Raw genomic sequence first — 25,052 nt, forward strand, 5'->3', positions numbered from 1 at the left:
GTGGTTCCATCTACGTCTCTGTACATCTATCTACATATGTTTTTAACTTTAAGTACACACCGGCACAATTAACGGAACACAAAAAAAGCAGGATTTTAAAATCTTTTACTTGAGGAACTGGCCAGTTATGATATTTTTTTTAATTTATTGTCGAATTTGAAAATAGAAAATTAGATGACATACACTTTTTTCATTCATTTGTTTTATTTTCCCGAACAATACGTTTTGTCAACTTGTTCGAGTAATAACTACGTAATTGTAATTTTTTTGAAAAATTACACTTAATGGTTTTTTTTATAAATTTGTTATTCTATAGGCAATTTTGTTTATTAAATTTTTTGTTCATAAATTATGCCTGACTGACATCACTGGAAATCATAAGGGCTGATGAAATGAGAAGAAATGGCCATACCTACAGATCGATTGCCTCAAGGCTTCGTCGACTAGTATCAACGATTCATCGCAGCATCTAGCGGTACAGATCATCTCATTCTCTTGTGAGGAGGAGGGTTCAAGGTAGAAAAAGATGTACATAGAGCCGAGATGACAGTTTTTTACAACTTGGAGAATATGAATATATATAATGAATATATCTAAAGAATATATATATGAATCCGATAGAGCATGTCTGGGACTTGCTAAAAGGAAGGGTTAAATCCAGAACGCCACCCCCCAACAATCTGAATGAACTTGGAAACGCATTATTTGAGGAGTGGGAGCGGTTGCCTCAAGAAATCATCGATAACAAAATCTGTAGCATGCCCAGACGAATGGAAGCCGTAATCAGAGCAAGAGGGGGAACTCGTTATTAATATTGCTTTAATTTTATTGTTAAATCATTTAGTTAATGCTTACTTTTTTATTTTTCATCAAAAAATTTCACTTATTTCAAATTTCTTTATTTTTCAATAAAAAATAACGAAGACTTTTCAAAGTCGTTGTTAAAAGATGTTAATCAATTTGTTATTTTGTGTCTAATTACATTTTCGTCAAATATATGCGTTATTATCTCATAGTCTCACTTTTTTTCTGTTCCGCTAATTGTGCCGGTGTGTATATAATTGTTTACATAAATAAAAAATGAACAAACATCATTTTTCTCAAGGTTTTTCTATTCATATATAGGACGCAATGTCCACAGGTTCATTCCGAGAGCCGCTGACGGAGCGACGCGACAGCGATGATTTCCTTTCCGGCAATTACAAAATCACATCTCGAGATTTGACAAAAACAAATTAAAACTAGTAATTAGGTATACATGGTTCAAACTCGAAAATCCCGAAAGGGTTATACTAAAGTACTAACAAGAAAATAGGATTTATTATAAAAAAAATAGTTGGAGGAATTGAGAAATAATTGTAAAATGCACGTTTATAAGTTGAGCGGGGTGCAATATGCATGTATTTGCCTGTCAGTTAGTGTATCGATAGGCATGGGAGCGCACGTGCGCCTCGCGCTGGCGGCCGGCCTCGCGCTGCTGGCCCGCCTCGCCACCGGCCTCACCACGAGCCTCGCCAGCACCAGCCCCTGTGGCCTGTATAACTCGACGGATCATGTTATACATGAATTAAGTGGTGAGTACAATTTCTGTTGGATAAAGCATCTAGACAGCTATATAAATCAGAGCTAGTTTAATGGTTTTGTTTCTGGAGCGACATAATCGACTTCCCCTTAAGCTGCTTACATAAAGAAAAAAAGCATTGTTAATTATAAAGTAATATTCAATTATGATTCGTCATAAACTGCATTGCACGCCACATGAAAATTAAAAAAAATTGAATGGCTCGTCAAGAATTCCTAGAGCAGCAAGCTACTCAGATTAGTGAATCTCTATTTATTTAAGTTAGGTATATCCGATTATATGAAATTTAACATAATTATTTTCCGAGAATTGTAATCATAATAAATGTGATTGAAAATGTGCCGAAAAAAATTGTTTTCCATTTTTGTTAACTCGTTTTATATATAGAACTTAACTTTATTTATAATATATACATCAAATTAAGAAAAGGGGCTCACTAAGAAATTGGATTAATCAATGTGAGTAATATTTTCAAACATATAAAAATAATTTACTCTGTAATGCAGCTAATTTAATCATTCTTTAATATCGAGTTGAAGTATCTTGCCATGCCTCATTATAATTTTAAACTTCTTTAATTTAACCTCAAACATTATTTGCGAAATCTCTCTTCCCAAACTATTACGAGCACGGGGCCATAAAATAATATTGAAGCATATCCATCCTAATGCGTAATATCCAATCATAGCACTATAAACTTTATATGCCATGATAAGTTTAGCTTTACTTTATTTATACTTTAATATATTTTACAAATTAGCTTCCAAATTTACTTGAAATAATTTAAATACTTAGATTAAAAGAACCCAGCCTAAAATTAACTAAATACCCTAAAATTTATCAGAAAATCTGTTATGTAATAGCAAAGAAGAAAACATTCAAATCCTATATCACGCCGCAGTGAACTCTACGATGGATGCTCCACGCTCTATCTTTAGTCTTTACGTTACGCTTTTCTTAATCGGCTCTATTATATTCTATCTGTAGCTCCAATACTTATACATACATCTGCGAGTGCAAGGAAACTTACAAACTTCCTACTACCTACTACTATCCCTGTTTTATTTCAGTAGTAAGTATATATGAAAACACAATGGGTAGAAAGATTAATTAAAGAAAAAGAAAATTTTGAACTGTAACTAAGCTAATCATTGTCGCACAGATGCGGAATACTACGCGATGCCCAAGCTGTTTGAGCTGGACGACTACGAAACCTGCCTCAGCAAGCGAGGGGTGTACTGCATGGGCAGCTTCCAGCTGTCTGCACCACCAGATCACCAGCTGTTCCAGGTTATGACGGTCAGTGTTTTTATACAGTTCAGTTCATTTTATATGTCAAATAACAAGGAACCTACATTAGAGAAGTGAGAACATGAAGGCAGCTTAGGTTAAAAAAATAATAATACTTAGTTTAAAAAAACTAAAAAACACGCTTTTTATAGAAAACCGCACTAAAAAATAGAAAATTTATCAAATTAGTGTATTGTCATCGGTCCTCAATAAATCTACAAAGTTTGAACGAAATCTGGCCGTTTAAAGTGGGTCAAAATCGCGCCCAAAGAAGTCGGTTACAAACATACAAACATACAGGTGAAGCTAATATAAAGCGTGTAAAAAGGATAATAAACATGATTACTCTTCGCGGCTTTTTCTCGCGTTTATTAAAAGATTTAGAAGCAATCTTTTAATAAATCACTAATGAATTCATTTTTTCATGATTGTTTCAGGCATAAATATCTAATTCACGTGTAGAGCTAAATTCATATTTAAAAAAATAGTTTGACAAATCATTTTAAAGTTTGCGTTGTTGTTGTTGTTTGTGTTTTTTATAGGCAATCACTACGCTTTGGTTGCTTTCCTATGTTAAATAAGCAAAAACAATTTTTAGGAGCAGTCCTTATTTTGACCTTAACCTAGCTTTCTTATAGCTTAGATGTTCAAGCTTATTTCCGCTGTTCCTTTCACAATATTTTACCTACAAATTAAAAACAATTAGGTGGGCTCCAACCAGATAATATTTTATTTCAAACGGTAAGGTTTTATGTGTTTGTCCAAATCAGAGTACAGCTCTGATTAGTGAAAGGAATAGGGCCTAGGGACGGGGGAGGTCAATGACCCGCGTTATGAAACTAAGACAGTGTCGGTTTGTTTATATTTGTGGCCATTAAATTGTTTTTACTTATGTAATATACAAAATTATTCCATCGTGGATAACATAACAAGTTCATTAATGGCTGTCTATATTCGAGTAAATTTAGTTACCACATAATTTAATTATTATCTATATCTTTACGTGTTAACGTTTCTAACATTTCTTGGTAGTTATACCAAGAAATGTTGTCATCAGTCAAAATAAAGAAACGCACCGTGGAGTTTGTGGTATTTCTTATAACTTATGACAATATGACAATCAACGGTGGATAGAAAATCTCACTTGAACTAAATGGGCCACAAAATGGAAACTGTACAAATTTTTTATTTAAGCTTCCATTCAATTGAAAGTTGAAACCCTTTTGAATGTTACGCCGTGTCTGTTCCACTGTAGGGTTTTATTTTAAAAATATCTATTTGAACTATATGGATAATTATAAATGTTTCGTTTAAACCCAAGCTCTTTAGAGGCTATGTCGAACAAAAGTGCATTTAAATGCATCTAAAACGTAGGCAAAGCTAGCTTACTGGCTAGTAACCATCTAGTAACGTAGGTAACCATTGCGTCACGAGTCACGACTCACGCTCGCTCGCCGGAGCAAGCGCAGGCGCTTCCCGGAAAACTCGCAGATGTAACCTAACCTAAGATGTAAATGTTTATTTATGGACAGAAATAGATAATATTTAAATATCTGATCGAGCAGAACAAAACTTACATTAATAATAATTTTAATTCGTCTGTCTCTACATTTACTACTTTTGATTGGGTGGGACGTGGGCAGACAGATAAAATTTAGAAATCCCATGCCCATCTGGGTTCGACGTCATATAGACAAAGTCGCGATCGCCGACTAGTTACACTATATCTAATAATATATTAATAAATGAAATGAAACTTATCCATGTACACGTAGCAAGTAGCAATGCTCTTAGATCGCACAAATAAAAAAAATATACAACGGTAGGTATAACACTCCAAATTTTATGTTATACCTAATATTAAGGTACCTAATATGAGCAATAAATAATAATATATAATTTTATATAGAGTTTCTATATTTCGTAATTTTCATCTTAGGCTTTCGGGGATCCCTTCGAAGATAAATATTAAATACCAAAATTATTTATAAAAAGAGGATAAAAAACAATAATTTCAAATCATGAGCCCACACTATTTCATTATTTACATCTCTATCTTAAGATTTTAAAATGCAATAAGTTATTCTTAACTTTCTAAAATTATAAAACTTAATAAACGCGGGTACAATTATTATTAGGTAGTACTATACAAATTTTCCTCAATTAAAAATAGCAGATTTAAGTATCTACCTATGATTTATGATTGATATGATTCATAATTAAAAATAAAATATCACTTCCGATTACACACACTTATACATAATTATAATAACTGTGAGAAAATATAAACAAATAAACAATTACATTTAAGTGCAGTTCTTTACTTAAAAACAAAATTGGGTTCAGTATTGTAAAAGATTTTCATCACAGAGAAATAATGTTCATTACATATAGCTATGAAGCTCATCTTCATACGAGTAGGTAAGGTATATATTGCCTTGAACCTCGTCACTTCGTCTTTTCTGAATAAGATTTTTTAAGCTATTGCATAGCTTCTATCGCGGGCCTTGAGCACGGGGACCGAATCGAGAAATTCCGTAACGAAAAAACCTCACGCTCCCCATTCCGAGTTCCGACGGGCGGAGGTGTGGCTTGAAGACATAGCATGCAATAGCTTTACCGCGGCAGTCCCCGAGTGCCGCACGTCATTTTTTATAATTTTGCGTGATTTTCATTTTCCTTAGCATTTAGCAATAACAGTAGGCTTTCCGATAGGCTCGATCCACTGTCAGTGCGGAGAGACGTTGCGTCTCTCTGTATACTGTACAGAATCTACTATGGGGAGTGCTCTGAGGAATTGTTCCACCTTTTACCAGCCGCACAGTTCCACCACCGGACCTCACGCCGTAAAAACCAGTTCCATCCGCACCATCTGGATGGTTGGCGCTCCACCACTGTCCGCTTCACCCGCAACTTCCTTCCACGTACGGTGAAACTGTGGAACGATCTGCCACCTGCGGTGTTCCCGAACAACTACGACATTGGGGCCTTCAAGAAAAGAGCGTATTTGTCCATTAAAGGCCGGCAAAGCACCTGTAACACTCCTTGTGTTACAAGTGTTTATGGGCGGTGGTGACCACTTAACATCAGGTGGCCCACCTGCTCCTTTGCTTGCTCTGACATAAAAAAAAAAATAACAATAAAAATATGATTATCTGTTCTTAACTTGCCTATTAAAATAATAAAATTATTTAATCTACTTATTTATAATTAAAATAATAAAAAATGCCTATTGTTTGTTTTTATTGTTGTAGGCATACCATTATTAGTCACAGATGTTTATCTACTGCGTGTGTTAACTGTCAAATTTGTTCATGTGTAAATCCATGTCATTAAAACCATTAAAATAGATACACAAAAGTGTCAACTGATTTGGTTGATTTTCTTTTTTTAAACACAAAACTTTGACTTACAAAATGTAGAGGATAAATGGTTTGAATAAATCTCTCCCCTTCACAACTCAACGCAATGCGATGTTAGCGTTTATACCAAACTCAAATATCGTTTTATGTGTAGGGGAGACCGGGTTTGGTTGTCTCACGGGTTGGTTGTCACAGGGGTCTTAACACAAAACTGAACTATCGAATAAGTCTGTTGAACAGCTTGGCAAGAGCGATACAGTGACAACGCTGTCCCCACTTCGCGTCAGACCGCTCCGATCTACCGTGAGGGCCTCACACGAGTTTATTGTTTTCGCACAGCAAAAGTAAATTTTTGTGCTGCTGTGTCGAACCTCGTAATTATACGTTCTTGTTTCACAGTAATAATCTTTCAGTTCATTTGATGATGATGAAATGTGTTTTATAATATCGTAGTACAGTTTTTTAGATATTCATTGACCGGAATTTATTTTCAATGTTTTTTTTCTAAAACGTGTTATGGGGCTTGTTGTCACAAATTTTCGGGGGCTGGTTGTCACATGTCAACCAGCTCCCAGTATGTGAGCTGACTTCATTTGCGTTTTGAGTTTGTTTGTTTCAGCCGTTAATTTTCAATCAACACCGAAAAATCACCCTAACAAACCTGCTGGAAGTCCATATATCCTTGATGACTCTATATTGACTCACGTTTATTAAGTATTATTTGCTAAAATTGTGATTCTTAATATTCAGACTGAAATAAAGACTGTCTACGGTTTCACTTGGTTAAGAGTTCTTAATTAAAAACTATTCCGTAAAATTATAAGACCAAAAAGTGACTTTCTATTTATAAATTGCCTGTTATTGAGTATGTGACTACCTACACTAGGCATTGTGACAACCATCCCTGACCCGGGGTTATAAGTCACATTTTTCTTTAGGGTGAAAATACAAAATATTTCTACAACTGATAATATAATACAAAAATACGTTTATTTATTTTGTAACAGAATAATTACACTATCGTTTGGTATACAAATATCATTCCTAAACAACGTATTTTGGAAGTTACATAAAAAAAGTTAAAAATGTGACTTTCATCCCCGCTCTCCCCTATGCATGTGCCGAATTCGTTCATACATTACCTATTGGGAGATATAATTGCTTAGTTTTAACTATGTATTGGATATTTAATACCTACACAATTAAATTTGCTCTACAGTTGGAACTTGGAACATTCGTGCTTTTACTCTCTCCATCTTGTTGTATTGTGTACATTAGCGTTACATAATATTATCTATTACTAACTACACTATATTTTCAAATATTATTTAAAAAAATACACGTGCCTAAATATCAATAAAATAAAGAACAAGAAATCTCTTCCAGATACATTTTTTGGTTATAAATCAAATTGATTTAACTGAAAAAATATAGGTATTCAAACTCAATCAAAATTTATAGTCCTATCATTACATTATTTTATTCTATCTATTGTTACGTAACGAATGTTTACAATAGCAAGGTAAATAGTAAATAGTAGGACTAAATAGTTGTAATGTGAAAGAGGAAAGTGGTTCATTTCGTCAGCCTTCAGAATGCAGGCCGTTCCGCCACGGCACGGCCCTAGCGACTCGAGGGTTGTCGCAAGAAATGCTTAGTGTTAACTGTTAATTATTGTCGTGATAGATAGGTGCTATACCAAAAATGTTAAGTTATAATTTAACCAATTTTTATTTATAATATTATGTTTTGGTTTGGTTTCACTTTTATTTTTTATATTTTAAGTTTTCTAAATTAATTTAATTCAAAGAAAGTGACAGTGAGTAACTAGATGTTACTAGTTAGATATAATATTAAATACAATATGGGTCTCTATGGAAAATAATTTTCAAGGATGAAATTACTCGAGACCGACGATTTAAGATCAAGGATGTACATTATAAATACTAATCTTCTCAATTGTAATCGACAACCCTAACATGAGGTCACCGCGCGCGCATGCGTGTAATTGAGCGCATGCGCGTAACCTGTCCGCTAGCTACTCACTAATATCACCTAATACCCGATATTGCACTAATCCAACGTCATACATAGGTAATTTATAGTAGGTAGGCCTTTAGCTCTGACATCATAACAAACTATAACAAATAAATTTAAATTGAATTAAAAATTCTGTCATTAAAGTTTCCAAGGAAAACTCAACATGATTTATGAAATTCAATAATTAAAAAATATATTTTGTTTTATTTGTCCCGTCCAAATGCACTTGTTATATGTATTCTATTAATGTATTTATGTATTAATAAATTAATGTATTCAAATATGTTTTATGCAATAATTATTATACTCGCGTTAAAATATATCAAAACGTATCCCGATCCATCGCGGCAAAAAGTATGAAACCTATTTAAAATGCCCTGATAACTGCTGAATTAAGATGTATTATTAGAGCATCCTACATCCTTGATAAATCCTCAACACTGTTGGTTTTAACATAATCTTCTGATTACTCACACGCGAGCTCTTAATTGTTCTACATATGGATTGGAAATCAATCTCAAATCCAACATTTAGGTTATACAAGGTTGTTTATGCATTTATTGCAATAGACACAAATTCAAACATTATTTTTCCTAGCTGACCTACCAAATCCTGCCTTGCTCTTACGATTTAGGTGGATGAAAAACAGAACACAAAGTTTCATGAGAATGGGTTTGGCCGTTTCGGAGGAGTTGAATTTCAAACACAGTAGAATTTTAAGTATTCGATTTAGCTCTGAGAAATATGTTCGTAGCAGGAGATGGCGAAAGATTTGCGATGGTTCCATTATTTATTTCCTCATGCAGGTACCGGTATATATTGTAATTACATACATATAGTGTGCGATCTTACATAATGATGGTATTGAGACTACTGTGGTAAACCGTAAATAACTGAACATTCAAACTAAATTAAGATATTAGTAATTATGACAAACATGACCATTGACCACATAGGATTTACCCTGGCAAAAGCTGCTTAAAGCTGGCAAGTTCGACGATTATTTTTGCAGTTCTTTTAAAATTTTAGCTAGGGCCTAGACCTAATATGTTTATTATGTTACTATGTTTGTTTTTTACCCTGTTGCTCTAAGAGAAAAAATCTCAAGGTTTCTTTTTAATACCAGAAATAAACCGGCATCAACAAATTTTCAACAGTTCAAACGTTAAAAACGATACCATCGTATATTCGTATCGTAATCGAAATCGTAATCATCGTTGAGGATACTGTTATGAAAAAAAAATAGTTCACAAAAATACACATTCCTCTTTTAATGTCGATTATAAATACACTGTTCTAAGGACGAGTTTTCTTCCAGGGCTGGTCCAACAAGTGGGTAGACAACTACAACCACACGCTGCTGCACCGCGGCGCCTGTCTCTCCACGCGCTGTCCGCATCTCGCTGACAAGCGTAGTGGACAAGTGGACACTTGGTTAGTTGGCACTTATTATTTTTTATCAGTTTAAGATGTGTTGCAGCTTGCAACCAGTTCCAATAAAGAGGTACCTACCTATTACCTACAACCTAAACAGTTAATCTAAGGATTGTATAGTTAGGTTCGTACTAAACTATTATAATTTTAACCCTCTAATTCGTATTTATCAGAAGCATTAGAGAGTTGTTATAAATATTCTTCTACTAAAACGGGAAAACGTACTACTAAAAACGAACTATTATATTTCAACTTAGGTTCGAATCGTGCATCAACGAGAGCACGACATGGGACTACAACATATCCGCGCAGCTTTACCAGCTGGAGTACTGCCAGCGCGGCCCCCCGCAGGAGCCCCCTCTCTCCACCAATCAGAGAGCGTTTGCTGCTGTGTTTGCCGCCATATTGGCGATCGCTGCCATCAGCACTACCTTGGATTTGACACTAACTGACCACACTAAAAAAGGTATTGAAAATTTAAAAGAATAGACGAGTCGGTACCTACATTTAAACCTATTTCTGATGTCTTCTATTCGATTTATGTTAAGCCTAAAAAATAAAATAAACCGTTTAAATTGGTAAACTTTTCAATATTTTTTCACACACACATATTGTCAAGCTCTACAGTTCACAATAATTCTCATCCCATAGATAAATAGAGATACTTGCATAATTTAAACCATAGAAATATGAGACTTTGTAATCCAAAAACCGATCTTGAATTAAAATTACACAATAAATGTTAAGACTACGGCTGGGCGCTCTCCTGGTCGGTCCGCCGCTCGTGGCGCGACCTGACGGCGCCGATCCCGACCAGTTCGTCCGCGGACCTGCGCTGTTTTAACGGCCTCCGCGTCTTCTGCATGATGTCCATCTTTCTGGAGCACGTCGCATGGCTCTCCTTACAAACCTATACCTCGAATACGCGGTACTTGGAACAGGTACAGTGGCCAAATATGTTTAGATGCTTTTAAATCCATAAAACTCGGGAGAGCTTTGTGCGTTTGTATAATAGCATTGAGGTACCATCCTATACATACCTACTTAAACATAATTTTTGTTATAGTTGGAAAGGATTTTCATATTTTCTCGCGATTTTCAATCAGTTGATATGCAAAAGACTAAAGCATTAAATATTTTATATGTCCTTCAGTCCCGTAGTTCACCAGACACGCTGTTGATGATCAACGGCACGTTGGTGGTGCAGAACTTCTTCGTGATGTCCTCGTTCCTGCTCGCACAGAAGCTGCTGCGGCAGCGGGAGAAAGTATCCATTCTCAAGACCTTCTGCAGCACCTTGGTTAATAGGCTCGTAAGGTTAGTGGTTAATAACTAGGTAGGTAGCTAATAGCCAGGTAAAATACGTTTCTAAAAAGATACCGAAATAACTAGAGATATAAATAAATAAATCGTTTATTTGCAAGTTAACATGGTATAAACATGGTACATAGGTGTTAAAATACATTATTACAGTATGTTTAGCCGTCCTTCAACGGCATGCAAATTACTTAAATACTGAATACATTATACATTTTATTTTAAATAATATTTTATGAATAAGTTTTAAACCCACAATAATAGAAGGAAGAAATATGCACCGTTAAATACTGTCGATGTTATTTGCATTATTATAAAAGTGCAAATGCGTGATTAATTATTCAATTAATCACACACATTACACACTTTCACTCTACATTACCGTTTTACCGAAACTAAAAAACATCAGCCGATTAGGAATTATTTTCTCTGTATAACAGAAGTAATATCTCATAGGATAAGTCCCAGCTACTTCCTGGTGATGTGGTTCGTCACGACGTGGTGGGAGCGGCTGGGCGCGGGCCCGCTGTGGGCGCCCTCCGTGCTGGGGGAAGCTGATGTCTGCCGCCGCAAGTTCTGGACGCATCTGCTGTATGTCAACAATGTCGTCCAGCCGGAGGATAAATGCATGATACAGACGTGGTAAACATCCATAACCTAACTATTATGAATTATCTAGTAGGATTATCTGTGTTATTGTATCATAAATGCGAAAGTGTGTTAATTTCTTTAGTTGTGTGTTTCTTTCACGTCGCAACGTAGCGAATTTATAGCACCCTCAATCCTCATGGTAGGTACCTATGTCTTTTTGTGTCTGGAGTTAGTCTATCTGTTATATTTGTAATTACTTTGTTCTTATCCTATAAAATAATATTTTCATGGAATTATGATTGTAAACGACGAATGAAGAATGTCAGGAAAGTCTCTTGAATTATAAAAACCTGTTCCAATTTGCAATTTCAATATTTTTGTGAAATATGAATGATAATTCCATTCCGTAAATGATTGAGCCGTGCTCTATTTGTTGTAGAATTATAATCGTGTCAAAAAAAAACTGTTCACTTATTTATTAATCTGTAATCTTGTTTTATTTTCCAAGCTGAAATTATTTCAACGCTTTGACTCTACAATGAATTGTTCATAAGTACATATTTGTAGAATGTTCAAACTTAAATTACTTAATTAAAATCCGTTTATTCGTTTACACGAAACTTACGATTCATATCATTGTAAAAGCAATGGCAAGTTTTTAAACTACTTGTGCACTTCTAACGAAAAAGATCGGCAAAAAGTTCAATAGTTATCTACTCTTTTTAAGTTTCTTTTTCCGGATACATAAGGAAGGCTATAGGCTATATTATATCATCACGCTAAGACTAACAGGAGTGGAGCACTGCGGTAAAACCGCAGGGCCACAGCTAGTTGGTTAATAAGCCCCTAAACCCTTGGCACCCAGGTACCTGGCAGCAGACATGCAGCTGTACGTAGCGGGGCTGGTGCTGACGCTGGTGTTGCGCGGGCGCCGCGTCGCCACGCTGCTGCTGACGGCGCTGTTCCTCATCTTCACTGCTGTGAACTTCGCCGTGGCCTTCACGTGGCGGCTCGTGCCAAACTTCGTGCTGCATCGACCAGAGTATGTATTTTTTTTGCATAGTACATAATGATATTTGTTATTGCATTGTTTTACATTTAGGAAAAGTTTGTAGCATCCTCGCGTTCTTCTGCTTCTATAATAATAATTAATTGGTTATTTAGAATTCGCCTCATATGAATACCACTTAAATTATAATTCAAAATGACTATCTGCAATCCATCTACGCCAATTTTGAAATAACATTTATTTGTCCTAGGTATATTTAACCAATTAAAATTATAAAATCGCCCTGTATCTAAGCAAATAAATTCTGGTGAGCAGGTCGATACGTTCAGGCTACGCTGGCGAGCACGCGTTCGACCTGATCTACCAGTCGCCGGTCGGCAACGCGCCAGCCGTGCTGGCTGGCCTGCTGCTCGCGCACCTGCACTACCAGCTTAGGGATAGCGGTGTGCGCGTCACTCAATATAAGGTAATGCGTATGTTTGTTTATACAGGTATTGTAGTGCGTTCGATCGTAAAGGTTTGGAAACAATTTTCTTTTCTAATACACGTAACTAGGTATTTATATCTATGAAACTTGGGTTACATAATGTACTATCTCTAAGAAAATGAACTCTTTTTTATTTTTTAAAATAAGTTAAACGTTACACAAATTATCTTTATCGTGGTAAATGGCCTTATGTAGCCACATTAGGCTAAGAATATAGGTATATTCACATAGGTATAACACGCCAATAGGATCGGAACAGCTGTGCCAATTTTTGCAAAATCGAAGTTGCAGCCACAGCGATCGTCGCTAGTTCATAAATACAACTTAATATACTTAGCAATAAATAAAATCTCGTAGTCACAATTTACTTATAATATGGCTCATTATATTTAATTAAATTTTATATACCTACCTAACTCGTCGGTATAGCATACACTATAAATTCCCGGCTCCCGCACTTATATAACGCTAGGCAATAGTATATAATAAAGGATTTGTTACTTGTTACCAAATAATGCTGCACCGTGGACATTGCATCAGATTTGCGACACGGATTGCTACGAGCTTGCAATTTGCTGTATAATTTAATAGTTATTAGCGTTGTACTAAATACTGGATGCATTACACGGTATTCGCTTTACCAACTTACACACAATGTCCAAAAATCTAGTAATGTTAAAAATTTCCCCAGTGGTAGGTACGAAAAAAACAATAGGTACCTATCCTAATTTTCTAATAGTACCTATCTAAAGTTGATCATCATTCATTTGGGCTCAGTACATTTCGGTAAATTATATTGAGCCAACAATTCCAGGTGTCAACTCATAAGCCAAATACATAGGTACCTAAATATTTAGATAACAATTAAAAGTGTGCTTGTAGCCGGTATCTAATATTGTATCAATGCTATTTTCTCCTGAAGGATTTACAACTTTTTAAGACTTTGATATTATTTTTCTTGTGTGACTTTTTGGATTTCTAAAAAGATAATCATTAAAAAACATAATGGGGCTAGATTTTTTCTAAAGTAGAAAATATAAAAAAGGTCATACAAACACACATCTCAGGGCAAAGGGTCGTCATTAGGTACTTACGCACTCATGCCTTGACAGTCTTGACACTATGGTAATAATCAAAATACACAATATGATTCTCGTAGATCTATTAAAAGATGTTATTTTGTTAAAAACAACCAACGAAACCTTATATAATATTAATTAATCATGATTAAATTTAATCCATTAACCATGAATTAAATTTGCTGAAAGTTACATGAGGCATTAAACGTCGCTATCTAAAGGATTAATTGCAAAATATATGTACTTATCTCGTTAATTTTAAATAAATAATGAAAAGTCCGCAGTTAAAACGTTACTTACCTATAGAGATTATTTTTATTGAACGAAAGAAGGCCACTGTGTTCATTTTATAAACCAATCAATTATCGTATCGTGCAATAGAATTTGGAATTTGAATTACTATAAAAATAATAAAAAAAAAAAAAAAATTGTTTATTTCTTTTAAACAAGTTTTCATCTCGGGTTGGAGGTAAGTGCAGTGACGGATTAAGACTGCTAGATGCCCTAAGCAATCCATGCCTGTGGGCCCCCCATCCGTATGTCAACTAGAATCGGTCTTTAAACCTTTACCGCCTAAAAACATAAGTTTTTTTGTAAAATAAGATGATGAGATGTAACGTACTTTAGAAGTGGAGTAGGTGCGACAATAATAAAAACCAAAGCATAATTTATTTATTTATTGAAATGCGCCTTGCGGCTTTTCCGAGCATTGAATTCACGCAAGATAGCATAATATTAACGTCTAACGTTTTTAACATATCGGACTCTATGTACAATATCGATAAATTATCGAGCCTTTCTTGTATCATCTTTGTCCTTTTTCATTTTTTAATATTTTTAATTTTGAAAAAGAACGTTCCGCTGAGCAATTTGTAATCATAAGCGATAAAAATATACGCATAGCCCCAGTCAATTTAAACCAAAAAATGAGGGTGAAGTTACATAAAGTGCCAACAAGCTGAATTTCTGTGAAGTTGTTGAAAACAGCAAAAACTCATTTTTTGACCTTTTTTGACCTTGAATAAAATTTTTTCCTTACAGGGGAATGGTGGGGAACTTTTAGACATTGTTTATAATTATGTTTTCAACAACTTCAGACATTCAGCTTGTTGGGACTTTATGTAACTTCGAATGTTTAAATTGCCCGGACTACGCAGGTCTGTTTCCACATTAGGGTAAGCTGATTCAATCTTATCATCATGTATTATTTTATACAATTGTGCGTGAGTTTGATGTAAACTTGTGTGAGCCGAATCACTGGGTCTGGAACTTATTTTACTTATAGTCTAAGATCCGGCTGCAGGATTAGTGCGCTCATCGGTTTTTTGCTGAAAACCGAATTTTTATGTATACTTATAATTAGGAGAATATATATCGACTAGGTTGCCAGTCAAAATTTGGCCGCAAGCATGTTTAATTAAAATTTTTCTAATCGATTTTTGGGAAAAAAATTCGTTCACTTGTTTTTTTGAATAAAATGTAGTCTTCATCACGGCAAATGATATAAAGATTCAAAAAAATCACGGTTGCCGCTTTTCACCTGGCCGCAACATCTTGGCAGCCTGGTGCAGACAGGTATGATTTCGATTCATTTTTACGTTCATAACGTACATTTATGAATCATATATCAAATTAAAGCTAATTTTTTTCTATTTATTATCATATATGGTTGCCTAATTAAATCCGGCCGCAAATAAGGGTTGCCGGCTGTTAAAAATTATATATATTTACGCCTATTAGTACACCGACGCATTCTTTTTATGTATATTTATAATTAGGAGAATATATATCGACTAGGTTGCCAGTCAAAATTTGGCCGCAAGCATGTTTAATTAAAATTTTTCTAATCGATTTTTGGGAAAAAAATTCGTTCACTTGTTTTTTGAATAAAATGTAGTCTACATCACGGCAAATGATATAAAGATTCTAAAAAATCACGGTTGCCGCTTTTCACCTGGCCGCAACATCTTGGCAGCCTGGTGCAAACAGGTATAATTTCGATTCATTTTTACGTTCATAACGTACATTTATGAATCATATATCAAATTAAAGCTAATTTTTTTCTATTTATTATCATATATGGTTGCCTAATTAAATCCGGCCGCAAATAATGATTCATAAATGTACGTTATGAACGTAAAAATGAATCGAAATCATACCTGTTTGCACCAGGCTGCCAAGATGTTGCGGCCAGGTGAAAAGCGGCAACCGTGATTTTTTTGAATCTTTATATCATTTGCCGTGATGTAGACTACATTTTATTCAAAAAACAAGTGAACGAATTTTTTTCCCAAAAATCGATTAGAAAAATTTTAATTAAACATGCTTGCGGCCAAATTTTGACTGGCAACCTAGTCGATATATATTCTCTTAATTATAAATATACATAAAAATTCGGTTTTCAGCAAAAAACCGATGAACGCACTAATCCTGCAGCCGGATCTCGTACTATTATGATATATGAATGAAACTGTTGAATTTCTGTTATTAATTCGGTGTTAAGGTCTTCTGGATATTGTTTACTAGATTTTTACTGTGCTAACTGTATTCTGCAGTTTGATCGGGACACATAATTTTAGCGGCATCGGGTATTTTATTCAAGAATGAGAATTTGTCTGCTGTTTCTTTGTATATTTTTACTCAAAAAACAAAACACTTGATTGAAACAGATTTGCGGAGGCGCCAGGCTTGGGGCCCACAGGGAAGAAGTGGTTTGTGATTGGCTGATCGCAATAGTCCTAGAAACTTTTTTTTGGTGTGGTTTTTGGTGACGTGAGAGTGGGACGTGATGCCCTAAAGACGGATTTTTTTTTGTGCTTCTTCTGGTGCCCCCTCAGACGTGATGCCCTAAGCAATTGCTTAATTTGATTAAGGGTTAATCCGTCACTGGGTAAGTGCCTTCATTTAAGTGACAAATTTCACTTGTGTTAGAAGGCGCTTCTCTTCCATAACAATTACTAGGCATTAACAAATTAAAAGAAAGCTTAAAAAATAAGGTAATACATAAAAATAAAAATACTCTAAAAATTGGTAGAATGGATGTGTGTGTGTGTGTGTGTGAGTGTGTGTGTGAGTGCGTGTGTGAGTGTGTGTGGGTGTATGTGTGTTCGCATGTTATTGTTTGTGTAATGTACGTAAGAAATTAAGAAATGTGATTTTTTTTTTTATTTTATTTAACATCTTCATTTTACTCCCTACTATTTACATGTTTTTAAAATGTCTTCTGCTTCTGTATAACTAATTTCTTTAAGCCATTTTAAGGTATGTTTTTTACATTCGTTATATCGATTTCCATATATATTTAAAATTTTATTTACATTTTTGTATAAAATTTCTGACTGTCTATTGTACTGACGCTTACTAAATGATGTGTTCGTTTTATGAAATAGTGGAATAATGTCTCTTCTTCTACGATTCTTTATGTTAGGGTCATATGTAGTAGCCTTATGTTTTTTTAGGATAGTTGCAAGAATATATAATTTGCGTACAGATAGTAGGCCCGTTGTGGAGTAAAGGAGTTCAGTAGAATATTTGTATGGTTTAAAATGCATAACCTTTATTAAAGCACGTTGTGCACGTTCTACTTCCAAAAGTTTTGTTTTTGTGGCTCCGCCCCAGACCGGTATACAATAGGTTAAAATTGATTGCGCTAGTGTCACATATATTTTGTTTAGCAAATCCTTATCAGCAACATGGCGAAGTGTTTTAAAAGTCCATGTTATCTTCCTAATTCTGGATGTTATTAAATCTATTTGCGGATGCCAGGACAATCTTTCGTCAATTTGTATTCCCAGATATTTCGCTGAGGTGACTCTATTTATGTAAGGACAATGGCATGTAGTAAGATTACATTGGTTGTGGATTTGAATACTAAAGTTGTTAGAAGGTTGAGTTTTTTTAGTTATTGAAAAGCAAATGTAGTTTGATTTGGTTGCGTTTAATGTGAGAAGATTAGATTGTAACCACGTAGCAATTTTTGATAGACCTACTTCAGCTTTCTGTCGAACGGCATCCCATGATTTCTCCGAAAATACTACTGCGGTGTCATCAGCGTATGAGTAAATTTTTGCATCATCTAATTTTAGTTTACAGAGGCTGTTTATGTATACCAAAAAGAGAGTAGGGCCCAAAACACTTCCCTGGGGAACTCCAGTTGTTATATCTGTGTCATCGCTGTAGTATAATTGTCCAATTTTAGTCTTTTGTGAACGATTTTGTAGGTAGTCTTTAAATAATTTTAGTGGAGTTCCTCTAATACCTATCTTTTCTAATTTATTTATAAGTAATCTGAAATAACTTTAGTTTTCTTCTAAATTATATTTAGAAGAAAATTAAAAATTACCTAGTTAGTTACTTATCATCTACGTGAATTAGATGCCTATGCAACAAATTTAGTTAGATTTTGCATTGGCAATATTCAACCAAAGGGCCATAATTTAGTTAGTTACCTGCTCCATTAAAATTAATCAATAAAATCGAGTTCAATGTTTCCAATTATTTTAATACTAGAAAAAATAATCTAAATCCAATGTGTAGGTCGCTAAAGGGTCTAACTAGGTCCCTAGTCGCGGGCTACTTTCACTATCTAGTAGGTAACTGGTTAGGTTTGGCTTGCCCAATGCCCAACGCGGATGTCACCAACTCTACGATAAGATGTAATTATTGCTGAGAGCCAACGAGATCTAACTGATAATACCAAAATTCTATATTTTGATGAATATTTATGGAATTATGTTCCCTTCACCTGCGGTTGCAGCAAATATAATATCATCGAAGATAATATTTAACCTTCCAAACTAGTAGCTAACTGCTAACCTATGATTATGTCACGAAATACGTTGTTATGGAAGATGAAAATGGCCTGTAAAAGTCAAAGGGCCAAAGCGTACCTAAGAGGAATTTTTAATACATTTTGAAGGTCCAGTGAGTGATGTTGTGTATCTGTTGAACCTACAACAAAATCATCTACATATTTTAAATTTTTACCCAAACGAAAACTAGCTTTTTGCATTAAGGGCATATTTAGGAAAAAACAATTTTAATAGTTACCTTATTAATTTTCTTCCGTTGCATTGAAAATGTAGCGATATCATGTCAATCTCAATTAAATTTCAGAACACATTACATATTGTGGTTCAACTAAGTTATTAATGTAATTAATTTACACGATATAAAAGGAAATTGTTTGATCAATTATTAACTACTTTACATTGTCTTAGTTTCTGTAACCGATCTTTAAGGTTTTTTTTTGATCCATTATGCAAGTTTCTGTAAGTGAAATTTGAAGGGAAACTGTTTATTTATCAGTTATTCCGTTGGATATCGATCCTGAGTGCGCCTGCAGCGCTGTGGTGGGCGGCCGTGGAGCCGCTGCTGGCGGGCAGCGACGCGCGCGGCCCGCAGGCCAACGCGCTGGCCGCATATGAAAGGCCTGTCTTCCTTGTGTTCGTTGTTATGGCGCTTTTGGGCGCTATGAACGGGATTAAGTGTAAGTTTTTATGGTTCTTCTAACTAGATTCTAGAAATCTAGAGCTAAGTCTAGAGCATTATATATGGGACCACAGATAAACAGCTGTTATCCCTATTCACAAAAAGCACAGATTATATAAATCAACAAACTACTTCATTTGTTTTTAGCACCTAATACTCACAGCTAATACCTAACCCTGTCACTTTTCATGAAAAAATCATAATATTTCATTTGGGTATTTTTGGGAGGTTTAAATATTTTTATGAGAATTTCTTTTTTTCATTTAGCTACCTATACAATAAGCAAAAGGCAGTTATCTATATTGATAATTTCGTAGTTTCTTTTTAGTATGAATTTTATTTGTCTTGTACACTCAGCTCCCTGGCGCTCATGGTTGTCCCACTTCGGCGGGATACTGCCGCGGCTCTCGTTCGGCGCGCTGCTGCTGCACCTGCCGCTCTACAAAATATTCCTGGCCACTAGAACTGCGCCCATTCAGTTCGACCGATCATCTACGGTAAATATGAATTCATAAAACACTTATAAAACAATATGCCTTGTAAACGTAAATTATTGGCAGCTTGTATTCGAAGTAGGTAGTTTTACCTAATTGAAAAGCGTTATAATTATTCAATTATATACTTATGACTTGGTTTATACGTTCAATAATGCCAGTAACGATCTCATAATAGTTATTAAAAGACCCGTATCCGGTATCCTCTTGTAGTATACAGATAAAATGCATTTCAGATATTTAACTGATCGATTTATTATGAGCAGTTCTGCGCTCAATTATTACGTTAAGGCGTTTGACCATCATAATTTTCACAATCAAAGCTGTATTAGCGTTCTTCTTTTAATACATTTACTCATAACATGAATTGTTTCCAGCCATTCGAGTGGTTCGGCATCAGCGTAGTGTCGTACCTAGCTGCGATACCGCTCGCACTGCTAGTGGAACTGCCAGCGCAAACGCTCTACAAGGAGCTCACGACACGACGACGGGAAGTGCACGATCCGACACGGGAGAAACTAGATCGGAACGATATGTGATACGATAGTACCATTTATTTGTGATCTTTGAAGTCCCATTCATGTGCTGTATTGGGATAAGGATGTATCTCCGTAGATCTCACTCGGTCTAAACATTTTATTTGAACGGCAAAAATTTGAATGGTGCTAAGATCTGTCCATCGATTGAATCTTTTAGGTTTTGTATGAAAATGTTTTTTTTTTTGCATTCGATTTGTTTTGGACAGACTAGTAAGGAATGTTGTTTGAAAGCAAATTAATATCATTACCGATTTGTCGACCAGTGTTATATTTATTATATTGTGGTTATCGAAATTAAATCGATTAGAGATATTTATAGCTCTATGTTCTTAGCATAGAGCGTTTAAAATCAGCTAAATGTTAACCACATCTTAAATTGTTTTGAATGAAGAAATATTGATGTCTGTTTCCTGTAAATAGTAGACTACTGAAAAATTAAGTGTGCTTTAGTTACCATTTTATACGTAATTAATACTAAGCTGAAATAACATAGTATTAAATGTGGGGTTATAAAAGTAATTTAATACCTACCTTAAGACGATAAGTGAAGATGTTCTTTCATGGTAATCTTAAATGTATCCTAGAATAAATTACCTATACCAAAAATATGATTGGAACAAGTACATAAAAGATTTAAATATTGGAGTCATAGTCAAGTCACACAGTTAAAATTATTAATTGGTACAGTTCCTAAATTATACCCACTTAATGATGTGATTACTAAATAAGTAGTAAGACTGAAGTCTTTAAATTGGTGCCTATTTAGTATGTCTAAGAAATAAAACTCTTGTAATATTTGGTTGTGTTATTTATTGAGTCCTTTCTCATATCACAAGTCACTTTACACTAAAACACACATTGCCACATACTAACAGAGAATTGCTTATAATACCATAGTTGTAATACAATCAAGTAACTCAATGGCCCATATTGTAACATGGAATGAAAATCCTCACTATCACTACATAGTATAAAACAATGTCGCTTTATCTGTCCCTACTCCCTTTGTATGCTTAAATTTTTCAAAATACGCTACGGATTTAGATGCGTTTTTTTTAATAGATAGAGTAATTCAAGAGGAAGGTTTTAGTATATAATTTATTAGGTTTTAGACAAAGCGGGCGAAGCCGCGGGTGATGAGCTAGTAATTAATATGAGAGTATGAGAATGAAAAACGAATTCACAATATGTAGTCAAGGGCTTAAATAGACTACTCTGACCAGAGGCGGCTCGTGACAAAATTTTATGGGTGTTCATTTGAAATAACACTGAAAATACATGGTGTAAAGCAGTACAATTTAATTAAAAAATTACTTATAAAGGAAATGCATACGTCTTTCTTTTTGGTGTGCAAAAATATCTATAACTATTAACTTGACACAATCTATTAACCTTCGTAAAATATGTCTGTTTTCATCGACACGGTCATTGAACTCGCGTATTGACTTTCGGTACGCGGAAACTATAGTGCTTTACGAATGTCTTGTCGTCCGATAGACGCCAATTGCAGTTCATTCAACAAATGGTACCGAGATTGTGAATGTTTTTTCATCTTGATTGAAAGATGAGCTAAGTCGTCAACGCCCGTTTCAGTCCAAGCACTCTCACCTCCGCCGGCCTCGCCCGCTTCAAATAAAAGACACGGAAAACAAAATAGTTTGTTGCTTTCATCACAACCACACAACCACGGTGTTTTCTCATATTGTTCGAATTTAAACACACGCGTATATGTTTTCGTTTTTGTCGTACATTTTTGCGTAAGGTCAAGTTCAGGCCGTAGCGGTCCCTTAGCTTTTGTAACGTTTTAACACACTTTTTAATGAACGCCACATTATAATTATTGAGAATTATTGTTATTGTCCATTTTAACACTCACAAGTAATACTGATAACTACAGGCTATTTCAACAGTCAACACGTATCTTATGATTTTAATTAGAAAATTCCCGAATAATATACATTAGCGCGCGTGCAGTCAAGTTGACAAGTGTTTGTTTATATAGGAGTGGCAACGTCGCGCGCAATCCCTGTCTTGTGTACGGGCGCGCGATAAAAACGAACCGGCAACGTTTGCGGGAGCGGCGCTCCGAATTTTGCTATTTTTTCATAGAAAATCTTCTGTTTCACGCGCAGGACTCTTGACAAACTATCTCTTTCACTCCTATTGGATTTCGTATAAGGAAATGTACTAAATATTTTTTCATTGGAGCGCAATCGTGAGCGCTCCGCTACGCGCGTTATATAATACAGTATTATAACTACAGGTGTATAGGATGATGGAATGATGGATATATTCATTGGTATTGCCAGTAGTTTTTTGCGATTACGATTAATTTTTAAATAGTAATAATTAATATTAATAATGAAATTAAGGATTATGATTTTATTATAATTATTTATGAGAGTTCACTGCACCAGCGTTCCTTAGGGCGAGCCGCCTCTGACCCTGACGCCTCATCATACTATAGCACTAAGTCGATCCCATTCTAATTTTAATTTATATGAGTATAATAGTTATTTTGTAAAATTAAATTGTACAACTGACATGATTTAAAAGAGCAACTATGGAGTTTCTTGCCGGTTCTTCTCCGTAGATACTGCTTTCCGAATCGGTGGTAAATGTTAAAAATATGTAATGATGTTTCAAAAGTGCTTCTAGAAGTCTAATTGAATAAATAAATGTTTGAGTTTGAGTTTAAATAGGATTGCATAGTACATTTTTACTAATTCCTTTTGCTTGACACAACACAACAATATGAATTTCAATTCAGTTACACTACTCCTTAAACTATTACAACAACAGCATTACAAGCAACACTCAATGCTCGATATCCAGTATATTAATATGTGGCTAGCGTCTCGAGGGCCCCGAGCCGCCCTGCCAGCCGCCGCGGTGCCCCCCGCCGCGCCCGCCCGCCCGACCCCGACCCGCCGCTGGAAACAGTACAAACAATATGTTAAATACACTGTATAAAATATAATGTAAACAATATTGCTAATCTTTACTAATAAAATATTATAAATACAAAAGTTACTCTGTTGGTCTGTGTATCTTCTGTACTCTATGTCTGTGTATCTACTGTAGTCTATTAAGTATAAACCTTGGAATGAAATTTGGTACATAGTTTAGGACCTTCAAACTTTCAATACAATGCAAATCCACGAAAGAATTATAAAAATTTGTATGAGCTCGATTGTGCGAAGCGTTGCTGTAGTTGGACCATTCAACGTTTTTATTAATTTTTATGAAATTTTTGTTTACTTTGTGTAGTGATTTCTTGTACAGTATAGCAGATTCTAATAACTAATGTGTATCAATAACTACAATTTTCATACTTTCATATCAAATATAAACCCTACATTTTGCGAGATTTGCTTCTTGTTTAATATGTTTTTTTTTAACTATCAGATAATGCTAATTCATCATACTGATTTGGGTATAACATAAAATAAACTTTGTGTTGAGTTGTTGCCGTTTAAGAGAAATCTTTGCCTAGTTAGTTATTATTAATATATGTAGTAACTATAATGCATTGTAATACAGAAATAAATTACGGGAACTTGTTTATATGCATAGGTTCCAGTCGAAACGTAACAAACCTAAGTGTACATCTACATACATATTGTTGATACTATACTGTGTAAATAAAATGATGAATTTACCCTGTGCTCGTAATATAGCGCTTTTACCCCGACCAGCAGTCGGTTTATTTCCTTGTCGTTTAAACATTGGAGCATTTTTCAACATATCAGGGAGAATCAGAAAACGTATCTTCGAACCTCTAATATAAACATTCTCAAGTTGACCAATTCGACCGTCTCTATACGTTACTGTGACCATGGTCATTTGGCAATTCATGTTATCTTCGGCTTCAATTAGTTTCCCGCGGTAGACTTCGCCGGTATTTGTTTCACAAGTTACTACATGGCCCTCAGCTTCATGTAATACTTTAATAGGCACTCCAATAGACATGTTGAACGTTTTCGCTTCACAAATCTAAACTAAACATACACTTATATCTGGATATCTCCAGATGAAAAAAGATAAATTTACGAATCTTTTCGACGCTAAAAAGCACAAACAAACAATGGCTGATGACAATTGACAATTGAGTAATTGACAGCTACAGGCCATAGATAGCAGACAAAATATAAACAAATCTTTATTGTAGCACAGATAATGTAAAATAATATTACTCTAAGATTAAATAAAATAAACAAATTTGTTTTAGTTTATTTGCCTAATAAAATTAATCCCACCAAAAACATAAATGTAAAAATTGGAGCCGAGTTCAATCGTTGACTTAATTTGCCAAAAAAAGAAATGAGATCTAAATGT

The 25,052-nt window shown here is 34.8% G+C and overlaps 2 protein-coding genes across 2 annotated transcripts; one reads left to right on the plus strand and one right to left on the minus strand.

Annotated features, from left to right (window-relative positions):
* Positions 1 to 1,415: 1,415 nt before the first annotated feature.
* On the plus strand, positions 1,416 to 21,511 carry LOC123700139 (O-acyltransferase like protein-like). The gene is made up of 12 exons (XM_045647271.1): positions 1,416 to 1,574; positions 2,745 to 2,881; positions 9,593 to 9,708; positions 9,966 to 10,174; positions 10,456 to 10,649; positions 10,862 to 11,025; positions 11,482 to 11,667; positions 12,482 to 12,658; positions 12,941 to 13,091; positions 19,499 to 19,679; positions 20,039 to 20,178; positions 20,553 to 21,511. Exons 1-12 carry the CDS (start codon positions 1,433 to 1,435, stop codon positions 20,712 to 20,714), a joined length of 1,959 nt encoding a protein of 652 aa, XP_045503227.1. The 5' UTR covers positions 1,416 to 1,432; the 3' UTR covers positions 20,715 to 21,511.
* Positions 21,512 to 22,887: 1,376 nt separating this feature from the next.
* Positions 22,888 to 24,839, minus strand: LOC123700450 (small nuclear ribonucleoprotein Sm D3). The gene is made up of 2 exons (XM_045647661.1): positions 24,377 to 24,839; positions 22,888 to 23,647 (listed from the first exon to the last, which is right to left on the minus strand). Exons 1-2 carry the CDS (start codon positions 24,684 to 24,686, stop codon positions 23,565 to 23,567), a joined length of 393 nt encoding a protein of 130 aa, XP_045503617.1. The 5' UTR covers positions 24,687 to 24,839; the 3' UTR covers positions 22,888 to 23,564.
* Between the last annotated feature and the right edge of the window lie 213 nt (positions 24,840 to 25,052).

This window comes from Colias croceus, chromosome 19 (assembly GCF_905220415.1).
Source record: "Colias croceus chromosome 19, ilColCroc2.1".
NCBI classification, from domain to species: domain Eukaryota; kingdom Metazoa; phylum Arthropoda; class Insecta; order Lepidoptera; family Pieridae; genus Colias; species Colias croceus.